The sequence below is a fragment of the Alexandromys fortis genome, unplaced genomic scaffold, assembly GCF_014885135.2.
Source record: "Alexandromys fortis isolate MF-2015 unplaced genomic scaffold, M_Fortis_MF-2015_v1.1 scaffold_205, whole genome shotgun sequence".
Taxonomy (NCBI): Eukaryota; Metazoa; Chordata; class Mammalia; order Rodentia; family Cricetidae; genus Alexandromys; species Alexandromys fortis.
This window is the reverse complement of record NW_026068107.1, coordinates 541,297-565,298: the sequence shown is the minus strand read 5'-3', so window position 1 is coordinate 565,298 and position 24,002 is coordinate 541,297. Positions and strand designations below refer to the sequence as shown.

The 24,002-nt window shown below is 44.6% G+C and overlaps 1 protein-coding gene and 1 long non-coding RNA gene across 8 annotated transcripts in view; one reads left to right on the top strand and one right to left on the bottom strand.

Moving 5' to 3' along the window:
• Nucleotides 1-3,399, bottom strand: part of Fam199x (family with sequence similarity 199, X-linked) — a 32,065-nt gene extending 28,666 nt beyond the window's left edge. The window contains exon 1 of the mRNA XM_050124181.1: nucleotides 2,942-3,399. Within this exon, the coding sequence (XP_049980138.1) occupies nucleotides 2,942-3,138 (197 nt within the window). The 5' untranslated portion in view covers nucleotides 3,139-3,399. The remainder of the gene's footprint in view (nucleotides 1-2,941) is intronic.
• A 5,502-nt stretch (nucleotides 3,400-8,901) lies between these two features.
• LOC126489730 (uncharacterized) overlaps nucleotides 8,902-24,002 on the top strand; it is a 36,959-nt gene continuing 21,858 nt past the window's right edge. For 2 of the 7 annotated variants that reach the window (XR_007589005.1, XR_007589003.1), the window contains exons 1-7: nucleotides 8,902-11,061; nucleotides 13,125-13,181; nucleotides 15,312-15,400; nucleotides 18,951-19,057; nucleotides 19,759-19,880; nucleotides 20,559-20,717; nucleotides 23,360-23,477. This is a non-coding gene — a long non-coding RNA (uncharacterized lncRNA). The remainder of the gene's footprint in view (nucleotides 11,062-13,124; nucleotides 13,182-15,311; nucleotides 15,401-18,950; nucleotides 19,058-19,758; nucleotides 19,881-20,558; nucleotides 20,718-23,359; nucleotides 23,478-24,002) is intronic. The other 5 variants (XR_007589009.1, XR_007589008.1, XR_007589006.1 and 2 more) reach the window with 5 other exon arrangements.

Sequence of the window (24,002 nt, the reverse complement as noted above, 5' to 3'; positions counted from 1 at the left end):
ATATATATATATATATATATATATATATATATATATAATTAACTCCCTTCTCCCCTACTTTCTGATGAAAAATACACATATCTGGGATTCCTGCTTATTGTTCCAAGCCTTGTGAAAAGATGTGTTGAAAAGGGATATTCAAAATGAAACAGGGAATCCCGGTTTGGTAGCTCCTGCTTCAAACCTAGTACTCAGGAAAGCAGGATAGAACTGTCTCAAGTTCTAGCCAAGCGTGGGCTATACAGCGAGTTCCAGACCAGCCTAGACTACATAACGAGACCTTGTCTGAAGTAAACAAAAATAACTAAATAAATAGTCAGACAGGAAGTAGGAGAAATTATGTTTGAGTTCAAAAAACAGAGCCTTAATAGGAGCCTACCCTTTCCACCCTGGCTGCCCTATTCTGGAAAACTGTCTTGACCTTAAAAGAGTCTTGAATGGGTGATAACAGAGAACGCGTTGTAAAAGAAAAACAACAACAACAAAAAAAATCCTTGAATGCTGGGAACTGAATCTGTGTCCTCTCTGGGGCATTACATGCTCTTGACCATGGAGCCATCTCTCTAGGCCCTCAACTCTCACCCAGTCCCTTACCCTTAATCACCAGATTTTGCAGTGCTTATCCTTGATCAATCACCAGAGATGGCAAATTCTGAAATTATTTAAATGTACTGGGCATATAACTTTGTCTAGTGCTTCAAAAATTAAATACCTTAAGCACACTTAATTTTGTCAATTTTCTATGTATGTTTGTTACATCATGGGCTAAATAGACTTAGTTTAAGAAAGCTCTGTGACCACTAATAACATTAGATTCTTTAGTTGTTTTTTTTTTTCTTTCCTGTTTTGGCTTTTTAATCTCAAGACAGGGCTTCTCTGTGTACCAGTCTGGGCTGTCCTGGAACTCACTCTATAAACCACGCTGACCTCGAACTCAAGAAATCCCCCTGCTTCTGCCTCCCAAGTGCTGGGATTAAAGGAGTGTACCACCATGGCCAGCAACCCTTTAGTTCTAATTCAAGTTTTCTCACCGGCTCCAAAGGTGTAGTCTATGACTGAAAAGTCATAGACTAGAAATTATGAACTTCACACTTGGTTTCTATCTCTGGGCCTCAGTTTCTTCATTATGCAATTAAGACTTAGCTTATCAGAAACTCCCTGTCATCTCGTTTTAAAATGTGTTGTGCCGAAATTCTAGATGATTATTAAGCTATAACATTTTCTTTCCCCAAACTGTAAATTTACTTTTTAAAATCTCATTATAAACCAGGCAGCGGTGGTGCATGCCTTTAATCCCAGAACTCAGGAGGCAGAAGCAGGCGGATCTCTGTGAATTTGAGCCCAACCTGGTCTACAAGAGCTAGTTCCAGGACAGCTAAGACTGTAACACAGAGAAACCCTGTCTCGAAAGAACAAAAACAAAACCTCATTATATATGTAAATGCATGAATTACACAGTAAAGACAGGTCGATTTAAGGATTGGGGGGAATATATGCAAAATATGGATAGATGTAACCAAACACACATAGCAAACTTGGACCAGAAACTAGAACTGGATTCCTTATTTCTAATCCATAGATGGATCATTTCCCTCTTCTCTTATCCACACTCTGCCAGTCCTTGGGTGTGTGTGTGGGGGTGTGTGTGTGTGTGTGTGTGTGTGAAGTTGAGGGGCTAGAGCCAAGGCTCCACGGTTAAGAGCATGTACTGCTCTCGCAGCCGAGCCAAACCCCTTCCCAGCAACCACATACAGGCTGTTCACAACCAGCTGTAACTCCAGTTCCAGGGAGTCTGAGGTCTCTGGCCTCCATAGACACCTGCACTTTCATACACGTACCCACCCCTGACACACACACACACTTGAAAATAAATCATTTTTAAAAGTTGAGGCCAAATTGAAAACCCATTTCAAACTGCCCAAATTAGATACAACACTTAAACGCTTGCATGTCCAGAACACTGCCTTCCAATAAAATAATTTAGATGAACCCTCTGAAGAAATTATTTGTACAAATTAATCCATCCTACACTCGCTCTACTTCCCTTGCCTGGGATGCAAACCAGGTGGTATGCTTTAGGAAGGAATCTTCCAGAGTTTACATTTTGGGACAGCCTACAGAAGTAATGCAAGGTGTTCACAGAGGAAGGAGGAAAAAAACCTGACTAGTTTCTAGGGTAACTAAGGGTATAGCTCACTTGGCAGAATGATTAGCATGCATGAGGCTCTGGTATCAATCCACAGTGCTGCAAAAAGAAAATTATAAACTGAATTGATTAAAAATACAGTAAACTTAGTTGGACATTAACAAATGTTTGTAATCCCAGAATTTGGGAAAGGCGGGGAGGGGGTGCCAGGAGTTCAAGGTCATCCTCACTGAGTAACCAGTTTGCTGAGAGACTAAGCTACAGGAGATCCTGCTTTCAAAACAACAAGGGGGAGGCGGCGGGGAGACTAATTTCCCAATGCTCTGGTACAACGTGGGTTAGAACGGGGTTAAATATCGAGAAAGGGGAGGTTCGATAAGATCCACAGATCGATTTGGGGCTCCCTGCAATCGTGTACTGGAAATGGAAGGGGTTAAACTTTGGAAGATGAATCTAAAAATCAAGAGTTTGGGGTTTAAGATTCTTGGCGTACAGATGGGGGCGGGGGTCACGAAGAGGTAAAGGAGAAGATCTGGAAGGAAGGAATCAGTAGAGTCCAAAGAGGAAAGGGGGAAAAAAGAAAGAAGGCGCAGGGAAACCGGTCTTAAGGAAAATCAGAGGGCAGGGGGTGAACTGGGAGGAGCTGGGGAAGAGCGCTGGTCAAAGGAAGATGGGGGAGGGGGTAGCTCACGGCTCAGCCCAGCACGAGGGACCAGGAGCAGCCGGCAGGGGAGCGAACCGGCATCTCCAGCCGCCTGCGGGAAGTCCGCCCCAGCTCTCGGAAGAGCTCCTTACCTGTTGGTATGAAACCGGTGGAGCGGATCCGTGCGATGGCAGGAGGACAGCTGGCAGCCGAAGTCGCTGATGTCCAGGCAGCCGGGTTCCTCGCTGGGGCAGGTGCCCACCCCACGAGGGGCTCCTAGGAGCGGGAAGGGTTCCTCTGGGGTTAGAAACTTCTCATAGGAAGTGGTGGCCGACGTCTCGTCGGACATGGTGGGAGATGGGCCGGCTCGTACTCCGGTGCTGGAGATGGGCTACTCCGACGCTCGCCCCTTCCCCCACGCTAACCTGTCCGCGGTGGCCGCCGCCCCCGGGTGTGCCCACTGCAGCCGCCCGAGGAGTGGGGGGCGCTGCACAAAGGTCGCTGGAGGCCGCAGGGACCCGCCGGTCACCCAGTCCGCTTCTCCGGAACCTCGGAAGCGGCCGCCGCTGCCGGGCCCAGCGAGTCACTGCGGCGCCGCCGCCCGGCCCGGCCGCCCCGCCCACTGCGCTCGCCGCCCGCTGCGGCTTCGGTCCGCCCCGCGGCCTCCACCAGCTCCAGTGGCCCCAGCCGCTGCCCTTGCCCCCTGCCGGAGTGGAGGAGGAACTGAATGTCGGTGGCTGAAGGCCAGGGCGACCTGGCTGGCCTCCTGGATTCGGGGATGGTTGAAGGGCCCATGCCTCAGCCAGCCTCTTCCTGGCGCTTCCCACTCGCATTCAAGAACAAAATGTTGGCCAAATAACAACTGCACTCCTTTAGACTAGGGACTTAGCCAAGGTCACACTGAGGGAGCGTGTGAAAAACGAGTCTCAGGTGCCCTTGAACACCAGTAGGCTGGACCACTGTGTCTGCTTCTATTTATACTGAGCCCCCGCAGTACGTGTGCCCGGTAAAAGCAATGAGCTAGCTGTAAGGGAAATGGGCCCTAGAGAGAAGGGGAAAAATACCCGCCTCTCTTTTAAGTCACTTTAATCCAAAAAGAACCCTAATACAGCTGCTAGGCTACTCAGAGCTGCTGGACGGTAAGGTTCTTTTGTGTTCTGCGCTTTCTTTCTCTTGTGGACTATGGAATGTCCTGCCAGTCTCCTCTGCTAATCCCTAAATCCCCAGCTCAAGTGCTATCTTTTCAGTGAAGCTTTCCCTACCTCTCAAAGGAGGAGACTTAATGTACTACTGCTGATAATGGCCCGCAACCCTGCTTCCGTTGATGTAATGCAGCTTAACTTGTTCGACCGAAATTGTTATGCTTTTCATGGCTGGCTCTTACCAAATCAACTTCTAGGTGGCACATGGGGGCTCCTTTCTCCTAACACTTAATTTTTCCTGGGTTCTAGCCAAGTGATTCCAAACATCCATCGGAGGCATGTTTTTGTTTTAATATCCAGCTTCTTAAATGCTCCCTTAAAAATGTATATACAAAAAATAAAAATAAAAAAGCCAGGCGGTGTTGGCACATGCCTTTAACCCCAGAACTCGGAAGGCAGAGACATGGAGGCAGAGACAGACAGATCTGTTGGGAGTTCGAGGCCAGCCTGGTCTACTAGAGGTAGTTCCAGGACAGGCTCCAAGGTTACAGAGAAACCCTGTCTCAAAAAAACAAAAACAAAAACAACAACAAAACAAACAAACAAACAAACACCACCAAAATGTATATACACATCCCTGGGAAAAAAAATCTGATTAATCCTGATTACGGGGTCCCTAAAAATAAAATTGGTGGAAACTCAAGTCCTTAAATAAAATGATAGAGTATTTTTTTAATATTTATTTATTTATTAAGTATACAATATTCTGTCTGCATATATGCCTGCAGGCCAGAAGAGGGCACGAGATCTCATTACAGATGGTTGTGAGCCACCATGTGTTTGCTGGGAATTGAACTCAGGACCTTTGGAAGAGCAGGCAATGCTCTTAACCGTTGAGCCATCTCGCCAGCCCCATGATAGGGTATTTGTATATTATCTGTAGAATAAAATGGCCAGCCAAAGAAACCTACTCCGGCCCTGAAATCAGGGCCAGTGAAAGAAACACATCCTAGCTCTGAGACCCTAGCCAGTGAAAGAAATGCTTTAACCCTGAACTCAGAAGCAAAGAAATACACCCTGACTCTGAAACCAGAGCCAAGGAAACACACTTTTGGCCCTAGAATCGGAGCCAGTGAAAGAAATATGCCCTGGCCCCAAAACTAGGGCTAAAAAAGACCAGTGAAAGAAACACAATTTGGTCGTGAACCCAGAGCCAAATATGCCCCTGACCAACTAGGCAGAAAACCAGCCAATCCCTGAGCAGAAAAACAATCCCTGAACCGAAAACCAGACAATCACTGAGCCGGAAACCAGCCAATCCCTAAGCAGAAAAACAATCTCTGAGTCGAAAACCAGACAATCTCTGAGCAGAAAAACAATCTCTGAGCCGAAAACCAAACAATTCCTTGAGCAGAAAACCAACCAATCCCTAAACAGAAATACAACCCCTGAGTCGAAAACCAGCCAATCCCTGAGCAGAAAAACAATCCCTCGAAAACCAGCCAATCCCTAAACTGAAAAACAATCCCTGAGCCGAAAGCCAGCCAATCCCTAAGTAGAAAAACCAATCTAGCCAATCTGAGCTCAAGGGACTGAAATCTAATTCCCACCCTGAAAATCTTCTCCAGTGAAAAACTCCTTCACTAAGAAACCCTATATAAATCCTGCATCTGGCGGGGCAGTGGTGGCGCACACCTTTAATCCTAGCACTCAGGAGGCAGAGGCAGGCGGATCTCTGTGAGTTTGAGGCCAGCCTGCTCTACAACAGCTAGTTCCAGGACAGGCTCCAAAGCCACAGAGAAACCCTGTCTCGAAATACCAAAGGGAAAAAAAAATCCTGTGTCTGTTAAGTTTGGTGTTGCTCTTTTTCCACCCAGGCAGAGGCAGTCACTCTCCTGCATTCCTTCCTCTTGAATGAGGTTTGAGTGAAGACTCCGGAACAGAGGCAGAGCGGGGAAGGGCTTGTAACACCCAGCAGAATGGAGTTGTTACATGCTGGGGCACCAGCCGAACTGTTACATCTATGGTTCAGGAAGCCCTCTTCTATCAGAGCAGAGTTGTTACACATTGGACAAACCTTTCCCCGGAGCCAGGCTGTATGCGTCCGTGACCTGTGTTATTTCCTGGTCCCCGCTGCCAGAATATGCTTCCATCCAAGCTGTAACAGTCAGCATTCCCTGGTCCCTGACTACTGGTATACTTTTCCGTCTGAGCTGTAGCACTTATTCCTTGGCTCCCGACTGCCAGGATCCCTTTCCATCTGAGCTGCAATGCTTACATAATCTACACACATTTCCCAAAAGACTTTAAATCATCCCTAGAGTGTATAAATGATATGAAGTTATGGTAATTTGTTCAAAGGATAACCAAAATCTGCAAGTTTTAAACACGTGTGCATCACTATGTGGTGGGAAGTGAACTGAGGACCTTGAGCATGCCTCACAACTGTTCAACCACAGAACTGCACCCTCCACCCTTTCGCCCCACTAATATTCCCCCCAAAGTGATTACTTCAATCCAAGAAAGTGGATTTCAGAGATGTAGCTAGCCAGCCCTATGTTCTGGAGGGAGGTATTGACATGCCAGCTAAATGTGGCTGCTTAGATTGTAAGAAAATGTATTGCATTGAGAATGTAGCTTTCAAAATTATCATTCCTTAAGATCTAATTGAGTTGGCCAATTTAAAAACTGTACAAATGATGGTGTTCTGCATACAGTCCCCGGTGCTGCAATCCACAGAGGTCTGTCTGGGACTAGTGAGGTTGAATGAGTGACTGCGTATACAAAGGAAGTTGTACAGCATTTTGAAAATAAGTGTTGGGCAAGTGGAAACCCCTTATGCAGCATCCTGAGGCCTAGGAGCATGCTCTATCCAAAAATGTAATATGTTTACATTTCCCAGGAACGTTTTATTTCAGCAAATATAATGAGCCATATTAAAGTCCAAAAAATCTTGTACTCAGTTTGTAAGTTTACTTTCATAGTGGATTTATATAAGAAGCTGAGTGTACAGCTAGGCAGTTTTTGTTCTCAGTCCCTCCTGGGGACTGTAGATTTTTGCCTACACAAAAGAAGAAACTATTACTAACTCAGGGTGTAAGCCAGGGAATATGACTTGTGCCAGCAATCTCTGCACTCAGGAGGCTGAGGCAGGAGGATTGGCAAAAGTTTAAGTACAGCCTGGACTGCCCTGTAGGGCCCTTCACATAAAATAAAATAGCATGATGTAATCATTCCATATCTTCACTATTCAAGGCGTCACAATGATGCATCAACCTCTCCTCTATGCTTATTTGAACCTCCATGTTTTGAGTTTTGTCAGAATTTGCATGTCAGATTTCCTTGTACTTCTTGCCATACGACAATTTGTTGGGACATTAGATGGAAAAGTGGATGTGATGGGAAATCACACATCTAAAAGTAAGAGCCAGACAAATTTTTGTAACGACCATGATAGAAGTTATGGCTAAGAATGCTGCTCAAAGCAAGGGAATAGGGTCCATGCCCAGACTGAACTCTGCAGAAATAGCTATAATTGTCCAAACTATCCATGGTAAGGTGATCAAAGCATTACCTATTATTTATTCATTTCTTTTTTTCAAACATATTATTTTATTTTTTGCTTGATAAATAATACCATTCAAAATTTCCACCTCCTCCCCTACCCCCGTTTCCCTCCTGCTCCCCCACTCACCCTCCCCTTGCAGTCCTAAGAGAGGGCAGGGTACCCTGATCTGTGGGAAGTCCAAGGCCCTCCCCCCTCCATCCGGGCCTAGGAAGGTGTGCATCTAAACAGACTAGGATCCCAAAAAGCCCGTCCATGCAGTAGAATCCAATCCCAGTGCCTTTATCATTGGTTTCTCCGTCAGCCCCCATTGTCAGCCACATTCAGAAAGTCCGGTTTATATTTTTGTATTTATTCATTTCCTCTCTCTCTCTCTCTCTCTCTCTCTCTTTCTGTTTTTAACAAAGACAAATTCTCCCTCAGGAAGCAATCTCATATCCTGAAATAACTATTCTGAACCAAGGCCTTTTCAGTTTCATGACCTAGGACAAGACATTCTTTAGTCTTGAGTGCTATTTTGGATTTCTGAAGTTAATGTTAACAACTCCACAAAGCTGGTAACTTAAGACAATGAAAATTTCAATTTCTTTTCAGGCAGTTCTGGAGGCTGAAAGTCTGAGGTCTGGGAAGGCCACACTCACTCCAGAGTTGCAAAGGAGGAGAAATAGTTCCTTCTCTTTCAGCTTGTGGTGGCTGCACATACCTTCCGGTACTTGTGACTTCATCTTTACATTGCATCTTAGTCCTGACAACATTTACCAGGTTTGCCTTATGTCTGTAACCACACTGTCACAAGGCTTCAGGCATAATGATCTACTTCAGTATATAGTCCTCAATTCAAAATCCTCAACTGAATCTACTATTTTTCTCATCTACAGTAATATTATCAGGCTCCACATATGAAGATGTAGATATATCTTTTGAATGAGCTGCTGTTCAACCTACCACAGAGCATGGTTTAAATCATTGGTTCTAGCCGGGCGGTGGTGCACACCTTTAATCCCATCCCTCGGGAGGCAGAGGCAGACAGGTCTCTGTGATCTACAGAGAAATCCTGTCTCGAAAAAACAAAGTCAAGCAACCAATCACTGTTTATTCTTTGAACCATAGCACATAGAGCTTGTCTACTTATGAGTCCTTTTATAAGCTATGAGATTGTGAGGGCTACAGAGACAAGGAATGAGTCCACAATTTGGATGAAGGGTTTGGGGTTTCAGGTGTTTTGTTGTTACCATGGACTGAACCCAGTGTCTTGCACACACTAGGCAAGTGTTCTATCACTGAGCTACATCCCTAGACCAGCCTTTAGTCACTGAGTCAGAGTTCCTCCTTCATTTTCATATTGGGGTTTACAGATAAATAAATGACAACAAAGCGGTTGATAAAATCAGTTTATGATCATTTCTATCATAACAAGAACAGCTAACACAAAATAATTGTAATCTAATTAAAACATTTAATAAGCACCTCTGCTTAATAATTGTAAGCATTTTTCATGTCTTACAGTGGCAAGGAATTACAATGAAATTACACACATATACATATCCATACATATCATCCTTTCCAATTTGACAGAATATGGTGTGTCGGTCTCAGCAAAACAGGAGATGTTAGGAACAAAGTGTGCCTCATTTTAAAGTTAGGCCACATGTTCAAGTCTGATTTGAGAGGCTTTTAATTTGACTCCTGTGGATGTATATCGCTTTTCTGCCAACACCAACACAGGGAGAGCACACAGGCCTGCTTTACACAGTCTCTGAAAAATATGAGCTAGATAGGGGTCACCCATATGATTATCTGAAAATAGAAGCTGAGCAGGACCAGGGGCAAGTGCTTTATGGAGGGCATGCTGACAAGTGCAGGACAATGAGAAAAACAGGATAGGACATGGGGAGGAGAGGGAAAGAGATGAAGGCAAACAAACTGCTTTTGCCATTATTTGAAGAGAGGCTCTGGAATAGGTTATGCAGTATGAATTGGTTATTCTTAAGGCAAAAAAAAAAAAAATCATTGTAGCTTGAACCCTCACCATCAGGCAGACACTGGACACAAGTGCACAGGTTGGTAGGGAAGCTCTTCTATGTGTTTGGTTGGAAGTGTCACCCCAGCCGCTGGCGTCCACGTGTCCTGGGAGTCTGAAATGCATCCCAGGCCCCCTCCTCTGGGAGTTGCCTCAGTTCAGACTCCACCTACGAGAAAGCATCCAAAAGGTGACCTCTCCCCAGAGAGACTCAAGACCACGCCCACAGGGTATTTAAACTACACCCCCCCCCCCAAACAAACACGTGGTCTTTCCAGTCTTCCTTTCCCCTCTCCGGTGGTTTTTTCCAGTCTTTCTGCCAGGAGCACTGGCTTCCATTAAACTTGGGCCTTTTCTTCCGTGATATCTGTTAGGGTAAAAAAACAAAAACAAAAACAAAACAAAACAAAAAACAAAAAAAACCCCACAAAAACAAAACCTCGGCTTTTTCTAATTCGGTTTGATTTGGTCTGATTTGGATTACTGCATCGACTGAGAGGCTTAACTTTTCATCTCCAGAAGCTTAAATGGGTCACGATGAACTATCACATAAAATGAATTTCAACTTCACACTGATTGGTAACCTTGTGAATCAACCTCCAACAAATGAGAAAGGGGAGGAACAGTTGAAAGATCTCTGCACGCAGATATTGAACCTCTCAAACCGAATTAAAGGTGAAAAGTCCAGATTTAATGAGTACGAGCTCCCGGATGATTTCTCGGCCACCCGAGAGAAGGGGGAAAGAGAGCAATAAAAGCCAAAACCGGTCTCTAGGGGGACAGTTTAAAAGCCCTGTAGGTGTGGTCTTGAGCATCTCTGGGGGGAGGAGCTGACCAAGGGCGGGTTTTCTCGTGCCTGAAAGGGTTTGAAGAGAGATGGCGGGAGGGAGCGGGACCAGTAGAGTTTCCACCTGAACACCAGTCATTTTACAAGCTTCGGCATAAAAGGTGCTCGGCAGTAACAGTGAGCTAGCCCGCCAATGCCTAGCAACTCTCGGGGCTGGAGGTTGGATCGGGCGGCGGATGTCTGCGGAAGGCTCGGTGGGGGTGGGACCGTGTCCTAGGTGACACCGGAAGGATACCGCGAGCTTCTCAGGGGCTGCGACCTTCGCAAAGGCTTTTGGAACCCGGTCCGGTATGGCTACTGAGGTTGCCGCTACTCCCTGGAGGCCGCAGGTCTGGTCCGATCGGTCTCAGTGGAGAAGGGGGGACAAGGCGGGATGTTGCGGTTCCTCTTTGTGAATCAAGGCTAGAAACGTACAGCCACAGGAGGCTCAAAGAGACGGGAACTAAAATGAATAAGACTGAACGAACTCACGGCGACTGTTGATGACGGCACACCGGGGTGTGTCGCTGTTTCCGGTGTGCTGATCTCGGTGTTTGGTTTTGGTTTTTGTTTTTTTGTTTTATTTAGGTTGTTGGCGGTCCGGGAGCAGCCGTCTGCAAGGATGGACGCTGAAAGATAAAGCGGAGAAAAGATCTCGGAAGAAAGTGTTACTGGCCGGTACTCATTAGGCCCTTGGTTTCAAATTCATTCGGCCTTAGGTGGGGTGGTTGTTTTTAAGTACAAATTATTGACTGCTGCTGCTGGTACATTCTGTGGCTTCCCTGAAGGCTGTGTGCCGGGAGGAAATTAGGTTTTATTTTCGCCGCACTTTACATTTTGAAGTTGTCATTTATTTTTGAATTGGAGCAATCACAGCACAAAGAGTTAGGGACCTGGAGACTGCCCTGGGGGAAGGATTGGACCGGTTTCACAGCTTTTGGGCAGCAAGTAAAGCAAAACTTTGCTCCAGACATCCCCCCCCCCCCCCCCCGCGCAGTGCCTTTTAGCTCCCTGTGCAGCTGTTTGTCAGAAGTGGGGAGCAGAGGAGGTCAAGTAATACTTAAGGCCCAAAGTGGTTTATTGCTGGCAAGAGAATTTGATACTATACTTAAGAGCAGGACCCCTCTGGGAAAATCAGTCTTAACTGAGGTCAAAGTCTACCCTTGCTCTTGGATCTGTCTGTAATCTGTTTAGGACAAAGCAACGCTCCAAGCATCTGAAATTCTTCTGTGCTAGTTGTTTGTTTAATAAGCCAATCAGTTGATAGCGTGAAACCCTGCACTCATCAAAATCTGAAGCAAACTTTTAATGAGTCTGAATGGCCCAACCTTCTTCTTTGTTAAGGAGAGACTAGAGTGTAGAAGGTAATCCAAGTTACTAATTCTTAAATTTGTCTGTGCATCGTCTTTATCTGAGGAACTTGTTAAGACGCAGACGAATGGGCTTCACTAATAGAATTCTTCCATCAGTTTTTGTGGGATGTTTTCCAGATTTTAGATTTCTAACAATTTCCAGGAAAAAGCATTCACCATAGGCCCACCCTTGGAAAATTGTTGAGCTGCTATTCCTGTGTCTTACATGTGTATCAGCATAACTATGAATGTGACCCAACACATTGCTAGGCCACAACTTTCTGTTATAATGTCAAACATTTGAACACATCCTGGAACAGAGCTCACTTGTAAACATGAAAGTGTTGTTGGAGGGCTTCAGTGCAAGTTACCAAGTAGTGTTCCCGCTGACCTGGCTCAGAATGCTCTCTCCTAGTAGTGTTGGACTCTAGCGTCCAAATACCGAGGAGGAGTCTCCCGCAGAGACCACCTCACACGCCACAGCCGATGCAAAAGCATGAGGATTTTATTAATTCTGTCATGACAGGGTCCCCCAGCGTCTGGGAAGCCGAGGGACCTCGAATAGCGGGTACAGTCTACTTTTAAAGGGGCCACAGAAGCAAGGGGGGTTGTTCTTTGACTATTCTGATTGGCTTATTCGAAAGGGCTATTACCAATAATTGACTGGAGAGCTGTTGCCAGATCAGATGAGGTAAGAGGTCATTTTGACCCCGTTTCCCAGGGGACCGAACCAAAACATACGTATATGGGTAATGTTCAGGAACTGAGTACGTGCGAGTGTAGCTGTTAGGTCCTTGGTTCCCAGGGGAGGAGGGGAAGCACTATGGCACAGAGGCTGAGAAGATTCAGAATTGTCAAAAATGGCTTCAGGATTGTCTTAAAGTCTTACAGTAGCAAGAAAAGTAGTATTTATTTTGTTAAAACTAAGGAAAGACCTGTCTTCTCTCTCTCTGCCTTGCCCTTGCCAGTGTTATAGAAAAAAAAATGAAACAAGTATTAGGAAATATGTGACTATAGTTTGAGCTATGGAATCAGGTTAAAAGAACTGGGAACTAGTCCTTCCTCCACATACCAGGACCTTTAGGTTGATCCATTCCTACTGCCAAATGGTATTTCTTGTGGGATTCCTAATTCCTGGGGACTCATTCCACTTGGGAACTCTTGGAAGCCTAAAACACTCCCAAATGGAGTTTGTTTACATATCACCTGGAAAACTTTGTGTCTGTATGCATGCCTGTGTGTGCCAGTGCTCCACCTTGTACCATCTGTTAAGTAAGAAATAAGAAAAAGGACAACTCCACTGGCACAAGAAATCCAATTAGGCCAAATCAAAATGCCCATCATCTTATTAAGAATAGCCAAGCACATGGTGGGGAGACATGACATCAGGGAGCCCATGCAGACCTGAAAACCACGTGTTTCTCCTCCAGGGAGGGGTCAGGACCTGGCATGCTGGGATTTGGAGTCCAGACCAAAGCAACACCCAGGTAAGGGAAGCTGGGATGGATGTCAGGGGTTGGGGGCTATGCTCCCAACTCAGCACCATCCACCGTTTTTTTGAGAGAGGTTCATGTTGTACTCAAAAAGATCTGCCTGCCTCTGCTTACTGAGTCCTGGGACTAATGTGCACCACCACACTCAGGTTCTGCTGGTTTTTTGACACAGGGGTTTGTTTATCTCTGTCTAATAGTGGTAGGGCCACTGAAATGTCCAACGTGAGTGAGAAGAAGACACGAGATGCAAACAAGCCTATTTAGGAGTTTATTAGAAGAGAGGGGTGCTCACAGGCCTGAGGAAACGTGTGGGGACGGGGGAGAGGGCAAAGATGGCGTGTCGAGCTTTTGAAGACTGCCTAGCACATGCACACAGCGGGAAGACGTGACTATGTCAGACACTGATGACGCAGATGGCGGGTGACCCACGCATGCACAAAAGGGCTTTAGTTAAGTCACACGTGGAGGTAACCATGAATGTGCACACGTGGGTCACGAGGGCCCTTTTGTTTATTAGAAAAATTTGGGGGGTTCGGGGATCTTAATGGGTGGGAATGGGGCACCATAAAGTCTCTCATGACTGCTTCACGCTGACTTTGTGGGTGTCGACGAGTTGTAATGTTTGACCACATCCTGGGGTGGCTGATCACGGCTGTATTTTCCAGGCTCTGAGGAACTGGGTCGGCTGGTAGTTTGGACCTCGCAAGATGCTGGAAAGAGAAGAATTATGTTTGGGAGGGAAAAAATTAGATCCTAGTGATTAATAGAGGAGAGTCCCAAGATGGAAGATAGAGGGGGGAGGGAGTTTAGGGGTTCCCCATACCAGGAATGACAAGAAAAGAATTAAATGATACTTATCGGGTGAGTCTGGTCTGTTTAGGTAGGGCAAATTGGCTCCCTGGAGCTTATAAGAATGTTTGAAGAGAAATAAATTTTAGACATATTAACAGCCACCACACACACACTGCATTTTTAGGTGTTTTAGGGAATGAACTCAGGCCCTCATTGTAGGGAATGAGTCTTCCAGCTCTGGAGGTGCAGATATCCTGACTTCACAGGAAGCCAGGCTACCTGAAGGCTCGAGCTGCCAGGGCGAAGGGGGATTGGTCAGTTTTTCCTGCTCAGGGATTGGTTAGTGTAGTTGGTCAGGAGCAGAGATGGCTGTGATCTCAGGACCAAACTGTGTTTCTTTCATTGGTCTTTTTTAGCCTTTAGGCTCTAATCTTAGGGCCAGAGCATATTTCTTTCACTGACTCTGATACTAGGGACAATGTGTGTTTCTTTGGCATTGGTTTCAGACTCAGGATCTGTTTCTTTGGTCCTGGGTTCAGGGATAAAGATGTTTCTTTCCCTGGCTCTGGGTTCAGAGTCAGGGTGCTCAGTGATTGGTTGGTCTCTTGCTCCAGTTGGCTATTTTACCCTAGACTCACGCCTGCATGGCAAGTACTTTACTGAGTGAGCTATCTCCCTAGCATAATAGAAACAGCTTATCATTAGTAGAGCCTAGTCTGGTATGCCTGTAATTTCAGTACTTAGGAAGCAGAGGAAGGAAAAATCACAATTTAAAGGCAACCCTGACCTATATAAGGAGAACTTGTCTGGAAAAAAACAAAGAAACCAACTGTTTATAATTAGCACCAATATTTGCAAATGGTGTAGGAGGTTCTTCTGTTTGTGTGTTGCTTTCAGTGGTTGAATAAAGAGACTGCCTTGGCCTTTGATAGGGCAGCCCTTAAGTGGGAAAAGTAGACAGAACAGAATGCTGGGAAGAAGGGAAGTGTGGCAGACGACATGTAGGTTAGAATCTTGCCGGTAAGCCACAGTCACAGATGTAATAGAAATGGATTTAATAGAAATAGGTTAATCAAGATGTGAGAGTTAGCCAATAAGAGGCTAGAAATAATGGGCCAGGCAGTAATTTAATTAATACAATTTCTGTGTGGTTATTTCTGGGGTTAAGCTGGCCAGGCAGCAGGACACAGCCCGCTGCTCCTACAACATGCAAGGTAAGCTCACTAGAGACACAGACACATTTTTTTTTTGAGACAGGGTTTTACTGTAGTTTTTAAAAATATTTATTTATATATTATGTATACAATATTCTGTTTGTGTGTATGTCTGCAGGTCAGAAGAGGACACCAGACCTCATTACAGATGGTTGTGAGCCACCATGTGTTTGCCGGGAATTGAACTCAGGACCTTTGGAAGAGCAGGTAATGCTCTTAACCACTGAACCATTTCTCCAGCCCTTTACTGTATTTTTTTAGAGCCTGTCCTGGAACTAGCTCTTGTAGACCAGGCTGGCCTCAAACTCAGAAATCCACCTGCCTCTGTCTCCCAGGTGCTGAGATTAAAGATATGTGCCACCACCAAGGGAAGGCGTTTGTTGGCAGCTGGCAGCTGCACAAGGAACTTGGTCAAATCATGCAGCCCCAAGCCTTATAGCCCTTTGTATTTTATGCACAAAAACTGCATCCTGATTATCAAACTTCAGATAGCAAGAAGCAGAACTACAGAGGCCAGAAAGCAAGGTTCACAGGGGGCTTTCTTGGAACTACAGATTAGGTCTTTGGTGGACTAGATCCTTGTACCCATTTTTACAGGTATTGGGGCCTACTTACCGGGTTTTAAGGTCAGAATGGTATCTCTAACATGGTGTCAGTTGTGCTAAGGTCTGTTACAAGTCTATTAGGTTTTTAGTCATTTTTAAATTGAGTTTTTTCTCCTGCTGTATATAGACTTGAATTCCTTATAGGTACTGATACTAAACCTCCTAATAGTTACCTTTCAATTGTCTTACAACTTGAGGGTTGTCTCTGTACTTTTAATTGTTTTCTTTGCTGTGCAGAAGTGCCTTAATTTGGAATAGTGGGACAGTGGGGATCCTATACCAGGAATTAAGATTATAACACATCTCTGGTGCTTAAGGACTCCACGGGGTCAAACCAGTGATGAAGTTTCATGAGGAAGCATATTGCTGTTTCTGGTGTGTTGCTAAGAGTGGAGCATCCTCCAGTTATTATTGGTGAGGAGCTGGCAGGATCTAAGGGAGGGCAGCAGTGGACAGACTAAGGGAAGGTAAGATCAGTAAGATATTGCTAGCCAGAATACACATATCTGTGTTGTGTCTGGACAGAATGAGTTTAGTGCTTTGGTTTCCAGTTGTGCTGCGGGTAGGCAAGTCTGGCAAGTGCCAGACTGGTTGCTTTTGTGAGTACTACCTTTGAAGCTCTGGATGAGTAAAAGGAGTGACCCTTTATTTTTGCCCTGTGCAGCCTACCAGTTGGCATCTGTTTTGCAACATGGACAGTTATTATAAAATTAATGGTTTGGAGGCTGATCCATATTGTGTTAGGAAAACTCACCTGGAATCACAAGACTGCCCTGTAGGAGTCTGGGACAGGAACTTCGATGTTAAAATTTTGGTGCATAAACATACTTTGGAAATAAAATACAGTAAAACTTCCTTTAAGGCATGTTTCTGGTTAATTTATGTTTCTGTGCACCAGCTTGGACCAACTTGGACTGACAGGGTGTAACTCTTGTCCCCGAACAGCTTAATCCTGGTCAGACCATTTGCCCAGTCAGTAGCGGGACACTTGGAAAAGACTCTTACTTGATGGTAGATAGAGTTTCCCACTCCACGTAGAGCCTGCAATCTCTAGTTAGGACAGTAATACAGGAACTCAGGGATGGGCTTAACTCTCATGAGCATTTGAAATTCACATTTTCCCCCGGCCAGCTCACACTCACCACTGTGTACCTGCCCTAAACTCTAAACACATTTCAAATTATTTTGAATCATCCTATCAGCAGCTTTGTTCACCAGAGAAACAACTGTAAGTGTTGGCAGTCATGGTTTGTGTTTTTCAAATTTCTCTGTGCCTCCAAACCAGCGAAAGGAGTGCTTAGCACAGACAGTTGGGGGCTGGACACCCAAATGTAAACCTGAAATAAATTCCCTGGAGATGGAACTACTATTCTCCTGATGCCTAATACAGAGCTCAAATTGGGGAACCTGAAAGTGTTGTGGGAGCTCACAGCATAAGACTGGGCCTAGGTGAGAATGGTCTCCCACGTGAATATAAATAAATTGATAAAACCACAGTGTGCATATATATGAACATGAGTTTTAAAAGGGTGCAGTTTTATTATTTTTAATATTATATGCATTTGTGTTTGTGGCTGTCTGTATGTAACATGTATGCAGATGCCTACAAAGACCAAAAAAAGGGTGTTGGATCCCTTGGAGCTGAAGTCACAGGTGGTTGTAAGTCACCTGTTATGGGTGCTGGGACCTGAACTCAAGTCCTTTGGGAGGGCAGCAAGTGATTTTAAATGCTGAGCCATTTCTCCAGCTCCCATGAATCTTAATCTACCTATCTATAGTTTTGGCAGAATTTGGGGAACCAAAAATTGTCAGTTTGTCTCCCCATTTTCCTTAGTGGTGTTAAAAGAGAAAAAAAAAGTGAAAACAAAGTTCAAGAAAATAAGCACTTGAGTTTACTGCCCAGGACTAGGAAATTAGTATTGTTCCTGGTGCCAGGGGGAAGGGGATATTGACTGTGGTTTATTTGTGCTCCCAGCATGACATTTCCTTCAGAAGTTTTCATTCCTAGCTCCCCTTACACAGGACTTCTCTTTGGAAGGATAGATATGAATGATACTAAACTAGAGACTAAGGCAAATATATCTTGTTTCACAGTGCATATAAACTCTTGATATTTTATTTATACTATTTTCTTTTTTCTTTCTTTCTTTTATTTTTCAGGCAGGGTTTCTCTGTAGCTTTGGAGCCTGTTCTGGGACTCACTCTCAGTAGACTAGGCTGGCCTCGAACTCACAGAGGTCCGTCTGTGTCTGCCTCCCAAGTACTGGGATTAAAGGCCACCACTGTAACATGAGGGTCCGCTTTTTGGGGGGTTTCTGTCCTCCCTCCAGTTCCCACAGCTGTTTAGTCCCAAAGAAAATCACACAGAGGTCACCATAAGTTATAAACTGACTGGCCCATTAGCTCAAGCTTCATATTAGCTCTTATAACTTATATTATTAGCCCATTATTCTAGTATATGTATCCTCACGGCTCCGTACCTTTTTCAGTGGGGCAGGTCACATCTTGCTTCTGCTGTGTCTGGACAGGACTGGGGTAAGAGCTTCCTTCTTCCCAGAATACTCCTGTTCTCATTGTTCCACCTCTATTTCCTGTCTGGTTGTCCTGCCTATACTTCCTGCCTGGCTACTGGCCAATCAGCGTTTATTTAAAACATAATTGACAGAATACAGAATTGTTCCACACCACACCACTACATGGTGTATATTATCCTTTTATTTCTTCTGGGGAGGATTGTTTATTTGTTTTCTGAGACAGAGTTTCTCTGTGTAGACCTGGCTGTCCTGGAATTTGTTCTGTAGACCAGGCTGGCCTCAAACATACAGAAATCTGCCTGTTTCTGCCTCCCTAGTGCTGGGATTCAAGGCGTGTGCTACCAGCATCTGGCACCCTATTTTTCTGTACATTGAAAAGTTGTATATGCATATTATTTATATGTAAATGGAATGATGAAATCAAAAGAACTGAATTATCTGACACCTAAAATAGTGGTATTTTCTGATGTGAACATTTGAAATGTTTCCTTAGTAATTTGGAAACATATAGCTCCCTGGTATTAATAGTAGTCCCCATCAATTGCAGTAATCTAAAAAAAAATCCCTCCCAACTAATTGAAAATTCAACTCACGAGTTCATCTAATTCTTCTTCCCAGGGCAATTCATGTATCCCTCCTAGGATCCTACTTGTTGCCTAGCTTCTCTGGAGCTGTAGATTGTAACCTGGTTATCCTTTGCTTAACATCTAGTATTTCACTTATGAGTAAGTACAGTGGGACCAGGATCTGTCACTGGTCCATGAACTAGAGCTTGTTGGAGCCCATTCCCTATGGTGGGCTGCTGTGTTCAACCTAGATTTTGGAGAATAGGGCTTGGTCCTGCCTTCGAGTTATACACCAGACTTTGTTGACTCCCCGTGGGAGGCCTTACTTACCCCTTGGGAGGAGTGGATGGGGGATAGGCTCAGGGGTAGGTGGGGGGAGGGGTTAGAGGAGGGTGGGACAGTGAACTGTGGTTGGAATGTGAAATGAAGTTAAAAAAAACTGTGTGTGCCAGTTACCTCATTTTTTTTGTCTTTATTGTTATTCTGTCTCTCCCCCCCCCCCCCCCCCCCCCCCGCCAACCCTGGAGCTGAGGACTGAACCCAGGGCCTTGCACTTGCCTAAATATTCTAAGAAAATTGGGAGCCTTGGAGGGGGTGGGAGAAGGGAGAGCGGTGGAGAGGAAGGGGGAGGAGAAAATGAAAAAATGGGATGGTCGAGATGGGGCAAGGACAGAGAGGGAGAGCAAGGAAGGAGATATTTGGATTGAGGGAACCATTATGGGGCTAGTGAGAATTCTGGCGCTAGGGAAATTCCCAGGAATCTACAAGGATGACCTAAGACACTAAGTAGTAGTGGAGAGGGTGCCCGAACTGTCCTTCCCCTGCAATCAGATTAGTGATTACTTTAATTTTCATTGTAGAGCCTTCATCTAGCAACTGATGGAAACAGATGCAGAGATCTACAGTCACTGGCTGAGTGTTGAAGGTGCCATGTTAGCCAAGCTCCAGTTGAAGAGAGGGAGGAGCAATAATATGAACAAAGGTGTCAAGACCATGATGGGGATACCTACAGGACAGCTCACCTGAGCTAATTGGACTCTGGCCTGACAGCAGGGGAACCAGCATAGGACCAAACTAGGCTCTGTGAATGTGGGTGACAGTTGTATGACTGGAGCAGACTGTGGGGTCACTGGCAGTAGGACCAGGATTTATCCCTACTGCTTGTTCTGACTTTTTGGGATACTATTCTCTTTGGAGGGATACTTTGCTCAGCCTAGATATAATGGGTGAGGGTTTTGCTCCTGCTCAAAGTGATGTGGTAGACATCACTATGGGAAGCCTTACCTGCTCTGAGGTGTGTGGATGGGGAGGTGGGATGGGGGGAAGGTAAAGGGAGCAGGAGGAGGGAAGGGAGTGGGAACTGCGATTGGTATGCAAAATGAGAAAAGATTGTTTTTTTTTTAAAAAAAAATAAGTAAGGGCCAGGCATTCGTGGTGCATGTCTTTAATCCCAGCACTCGGGAGGCAGAGGCAGGCGGATCTCTGTGAGTTCGATGCCAGCCTGGTCTACAAGAGCTAGTTCTGGGACAGGAACCAAAAAGCTACAGAGAAACCCTGTCTCAAAAAAAAAAAAAAAGAGTAATTAAAAAACACATTAAAAATAGGAGAAAAAAGAAAATTCAACTCACTTTACTATTTCTCCATTCTCTATACCCTCCAGGTTCACAGTTCAACTCTGCTCCCATGAATCTGATTGAGATTTCTACAGCCTGTGAGAAGGTAGAGAATTGGGCCTGGGCAGGCCTAGCTATTGTCACGCCATACATATTCCATATATGCTGTTGCAAATGAAAGAATTCACTTTCTTGGGTGTGGCAGGGTAAGTGTGGGAGGAGGCATGTTTTAATATAGGCACATGTGCACTGCCTGCTTTTGGATGGTGGCTTCCTCCAATTGAAACACTCTGTCCAGGAGGGATCAGGAAGTCTTGTGAACAGACAGATGTCTGCAAGAACAGAGAACTGGAATATTTTTGAGGGCCTCACTAGCAGTATAAGGAGTAAACAGCTGCTGGGTTTGGAGACCAGGAAACCTAGCTTCAGAGAGAAGAGATTCTCAGACTGTCAAGTAACCCTTTGTGAACATCGCCCGTGATGAGAAGGGCTTTGGTGATGTGGCTGCTTTTGAGGTAGCCCTGCTTGCTGTAAAGTGAGCCCCATACTTCTGTTAGTAACTCCAGTGAAAAGTCACTGCTTCAGCAAGTCAGACTTCGGTACAGTTGTTACTTTAGACTGTTGCAGGCTCCCTTTCTGAGGTCAGTAGATGTGTGTCTTGTTGGTTGTCTCCCCAGCAAACATCTGGCTGGAGGGTAATTTTCCACATCATTCTTCAGGCCATATATACAATTTTATTCTTTTTTTTTAAAATTTTTAAAAATTTATTCAGAGATTCAAAGTTCTGTACAATTTAATTGATCTCTATTTCTCCGTTCTTATCTCAAATATCTATCACCATTGATATCTAGTAGGACTACCGTCATTTTAATTAATTTAATATCTAAAATTTTTATCTTGAAACTTATGAAAATGCACTTTCAATATCAATGCTTACCACTATCTTTACTGTAATGGTTTAGATAAAAAGCTGTGCAGTTTTCTGAAGGGCAGCAGCAGGCAGAGGGCCACGAGGGGCGGGATCCTACCACCAGAGGCCTCTGTACATCCAAAGGGGGCAGGTGGGAGGTGGTGGATAAGAGACCTCAGCGGGTCAGTGTGGCAGCCAGTCACACAAGGAGACAAGGCAGGTGAGGGATAAATATGCCATGCAGAGAGAGGGGTTGGGTATAGTTTATTCAGTGGGTTATGGAAGGAAAATGTAGGGGGACAGAGGGAGAGAGAAAGAAAGAAAGAAAGAAAGAAAGAAAGAAAGAAAGAAAGAAAGAAAGAAAGAAAGAAAGAAAGAAAGGAAGAAAGAGAGAAGAAGAAGGAGGAAGAGCAGAGAGAGGAGGCTGCACACAGGGCAGAGAGAGTATGTAATGATTATTAAAAATTGCTGCGGAACCCCGAGTAGCTTGCTTCAGGATCCCCCTCAGGCAGGGGGCAGCAGGTCCCAAGAACAGCCAGTCTCAGAGAGACCACAGTAGGTCTCCGAAGGTAGCTACAATTTTATTCTTTAGCTAGGGTCTCTCCTTGGCCTGGGACCTCTCATGTAGGTGTGAGGCCTAGGGATCAGCCTGTCTCTATTTCCCTAGCCCTGTGACAACATTTTAAAAATAGATTCCTTTGTTTTATTTTATGTGTATGAATATTCTGCTCACATGTATGTCTGTGCACTGTGTGCATGCCTGGAGATCAGGAAGGAGGGTTTCAGTCCCCTGGAAAAAAAAAAAAACTGGAGTTATGGACAGTTGTGAGCCACCATGCAGGTGCTGAACAAGTGCTCTTAACTGCTGAACCATCTCTCCAGCCCCATGGGCAGCATTGTGTGTGTGTGTGTGTGTGTGTGTGTGTGTGTCCACTCTAGAGTTAGTAGGACCTGGGAGAATAGACCAATAAATGAAGCAGACTAAAGTCTCATGCAGTAGCCAGCTTTATTAAACAAAGCATCAGACAATTTATACACGGAGGATAAGAAGAATCGCATGAGTCAAGGTCCCACGAGCTCAAGCTGTATACAATCACAAGAACAAGCCACACATGGCAAAAACATGTTTTTCCGTAGCGGCATATCAAGAATAGTTTAAACATTTAGTTGAATAACAGCAGCAAGCAAGAATAATCTGAAGTAAATGCACTCCTATCTGTCAGCCTGGGAGGAGCATGAAAACACATTCCAGGAGCAATTCCATGTTTTGAAGGAACTCGGGTCACAAGACTCTTGTTTTCTTGGAGTGTTCTCATAACTACTCAGAAATCTCCTCACACTCCTGGACTGTGTTCAGGCTGTACGTGTGTGTGTATGAACTTGTATGTGGGTGTACACACATTCACATATATATGTACCGTATGGTGGTCAGAGATTGATTTTGGGTATCTTCAATGTCATATTTTTTGACACAGAATCACACACTGAATGAGGACCCATGATTCACTTAGTCTGGCTGGTCAGCACTTGCTGAGGCTTCTGTTTCCCTACCTGCCCAGGGGTAGGATTCCAAGTTACCCCTCCAGGAGTTTTTATGTGAATTTGGGAGGTTGAATTCAGATCATAATGCTTAGGGGATGAGCACTTTACAGATGGAGACTTCTCCATAGACCCCTGACCCAGTATTTTGTACTTGGGTCCTGAGGATGGCATTAAGGTCCTTGTTCTTGCATGGCAAGTATTTTATAGATTTTTATCACTTCAGCAACTGAGCTATCACCCAGTCTCAGAATTTACTTCTTTTTGAAGGCTATCGAGTGTTTAATTGTGTGTATATATATGCAATTTTTTAGCCACCCTTCAGTTGACGAATGATTAATTTTGCCATTTTGGTAATGCTTAATTCATTCAGTGTTGGCATGTATCTCTTCCTTCCAGTTACCAATTTCTTATCATTTTCATATGAAAAATTTCTGACTGGCGACATCACTCAGTGGTAGAACTCCTCCTGCCTGACATGTGCCTGGATCTGTATTCTATTCATAAGACCCATAATGTAAGTAGAATTAATATGTATATAATGTTGAAATCTTTTCCCTTTTTGAGTTTTCAAATGTTGTAATTACTGCCCATCCTGCTTCCTCTGTGTTTGGCTGATGACTCAACCTTTCTTCTCCCCAGAGTTCTCTCTCCACCTATACCTCCTGCCTAGCTATTGGCCATCCAGCTTTTTATTACACCAATCACAGAAATACATATTCACACGGTGTACAAATATCCCACGACATTTTTGATTTTTTTTCTCTCTCAAGCTGTTCAGCTGCCACATCTTCGGCTATTCAGAAGAATTTTGATTTGATAGAACTCCATATATTAGTGTTCTCATTCATTCCTTTTGGAGTAAGGTCAAAAACTCATTACAAAGACCAGTGGTCTATAATTTTTTTATTTTTATATCTCGAATTTTTACATTGCAGATCTCATATAACAAAGTATATTTGTTCATGTTGTTCATTGTCGTATGTAGTGATGTATGCATTGTACTACTAAGGTGGTCTTCCTAAATTAAATTAAGAAAAGG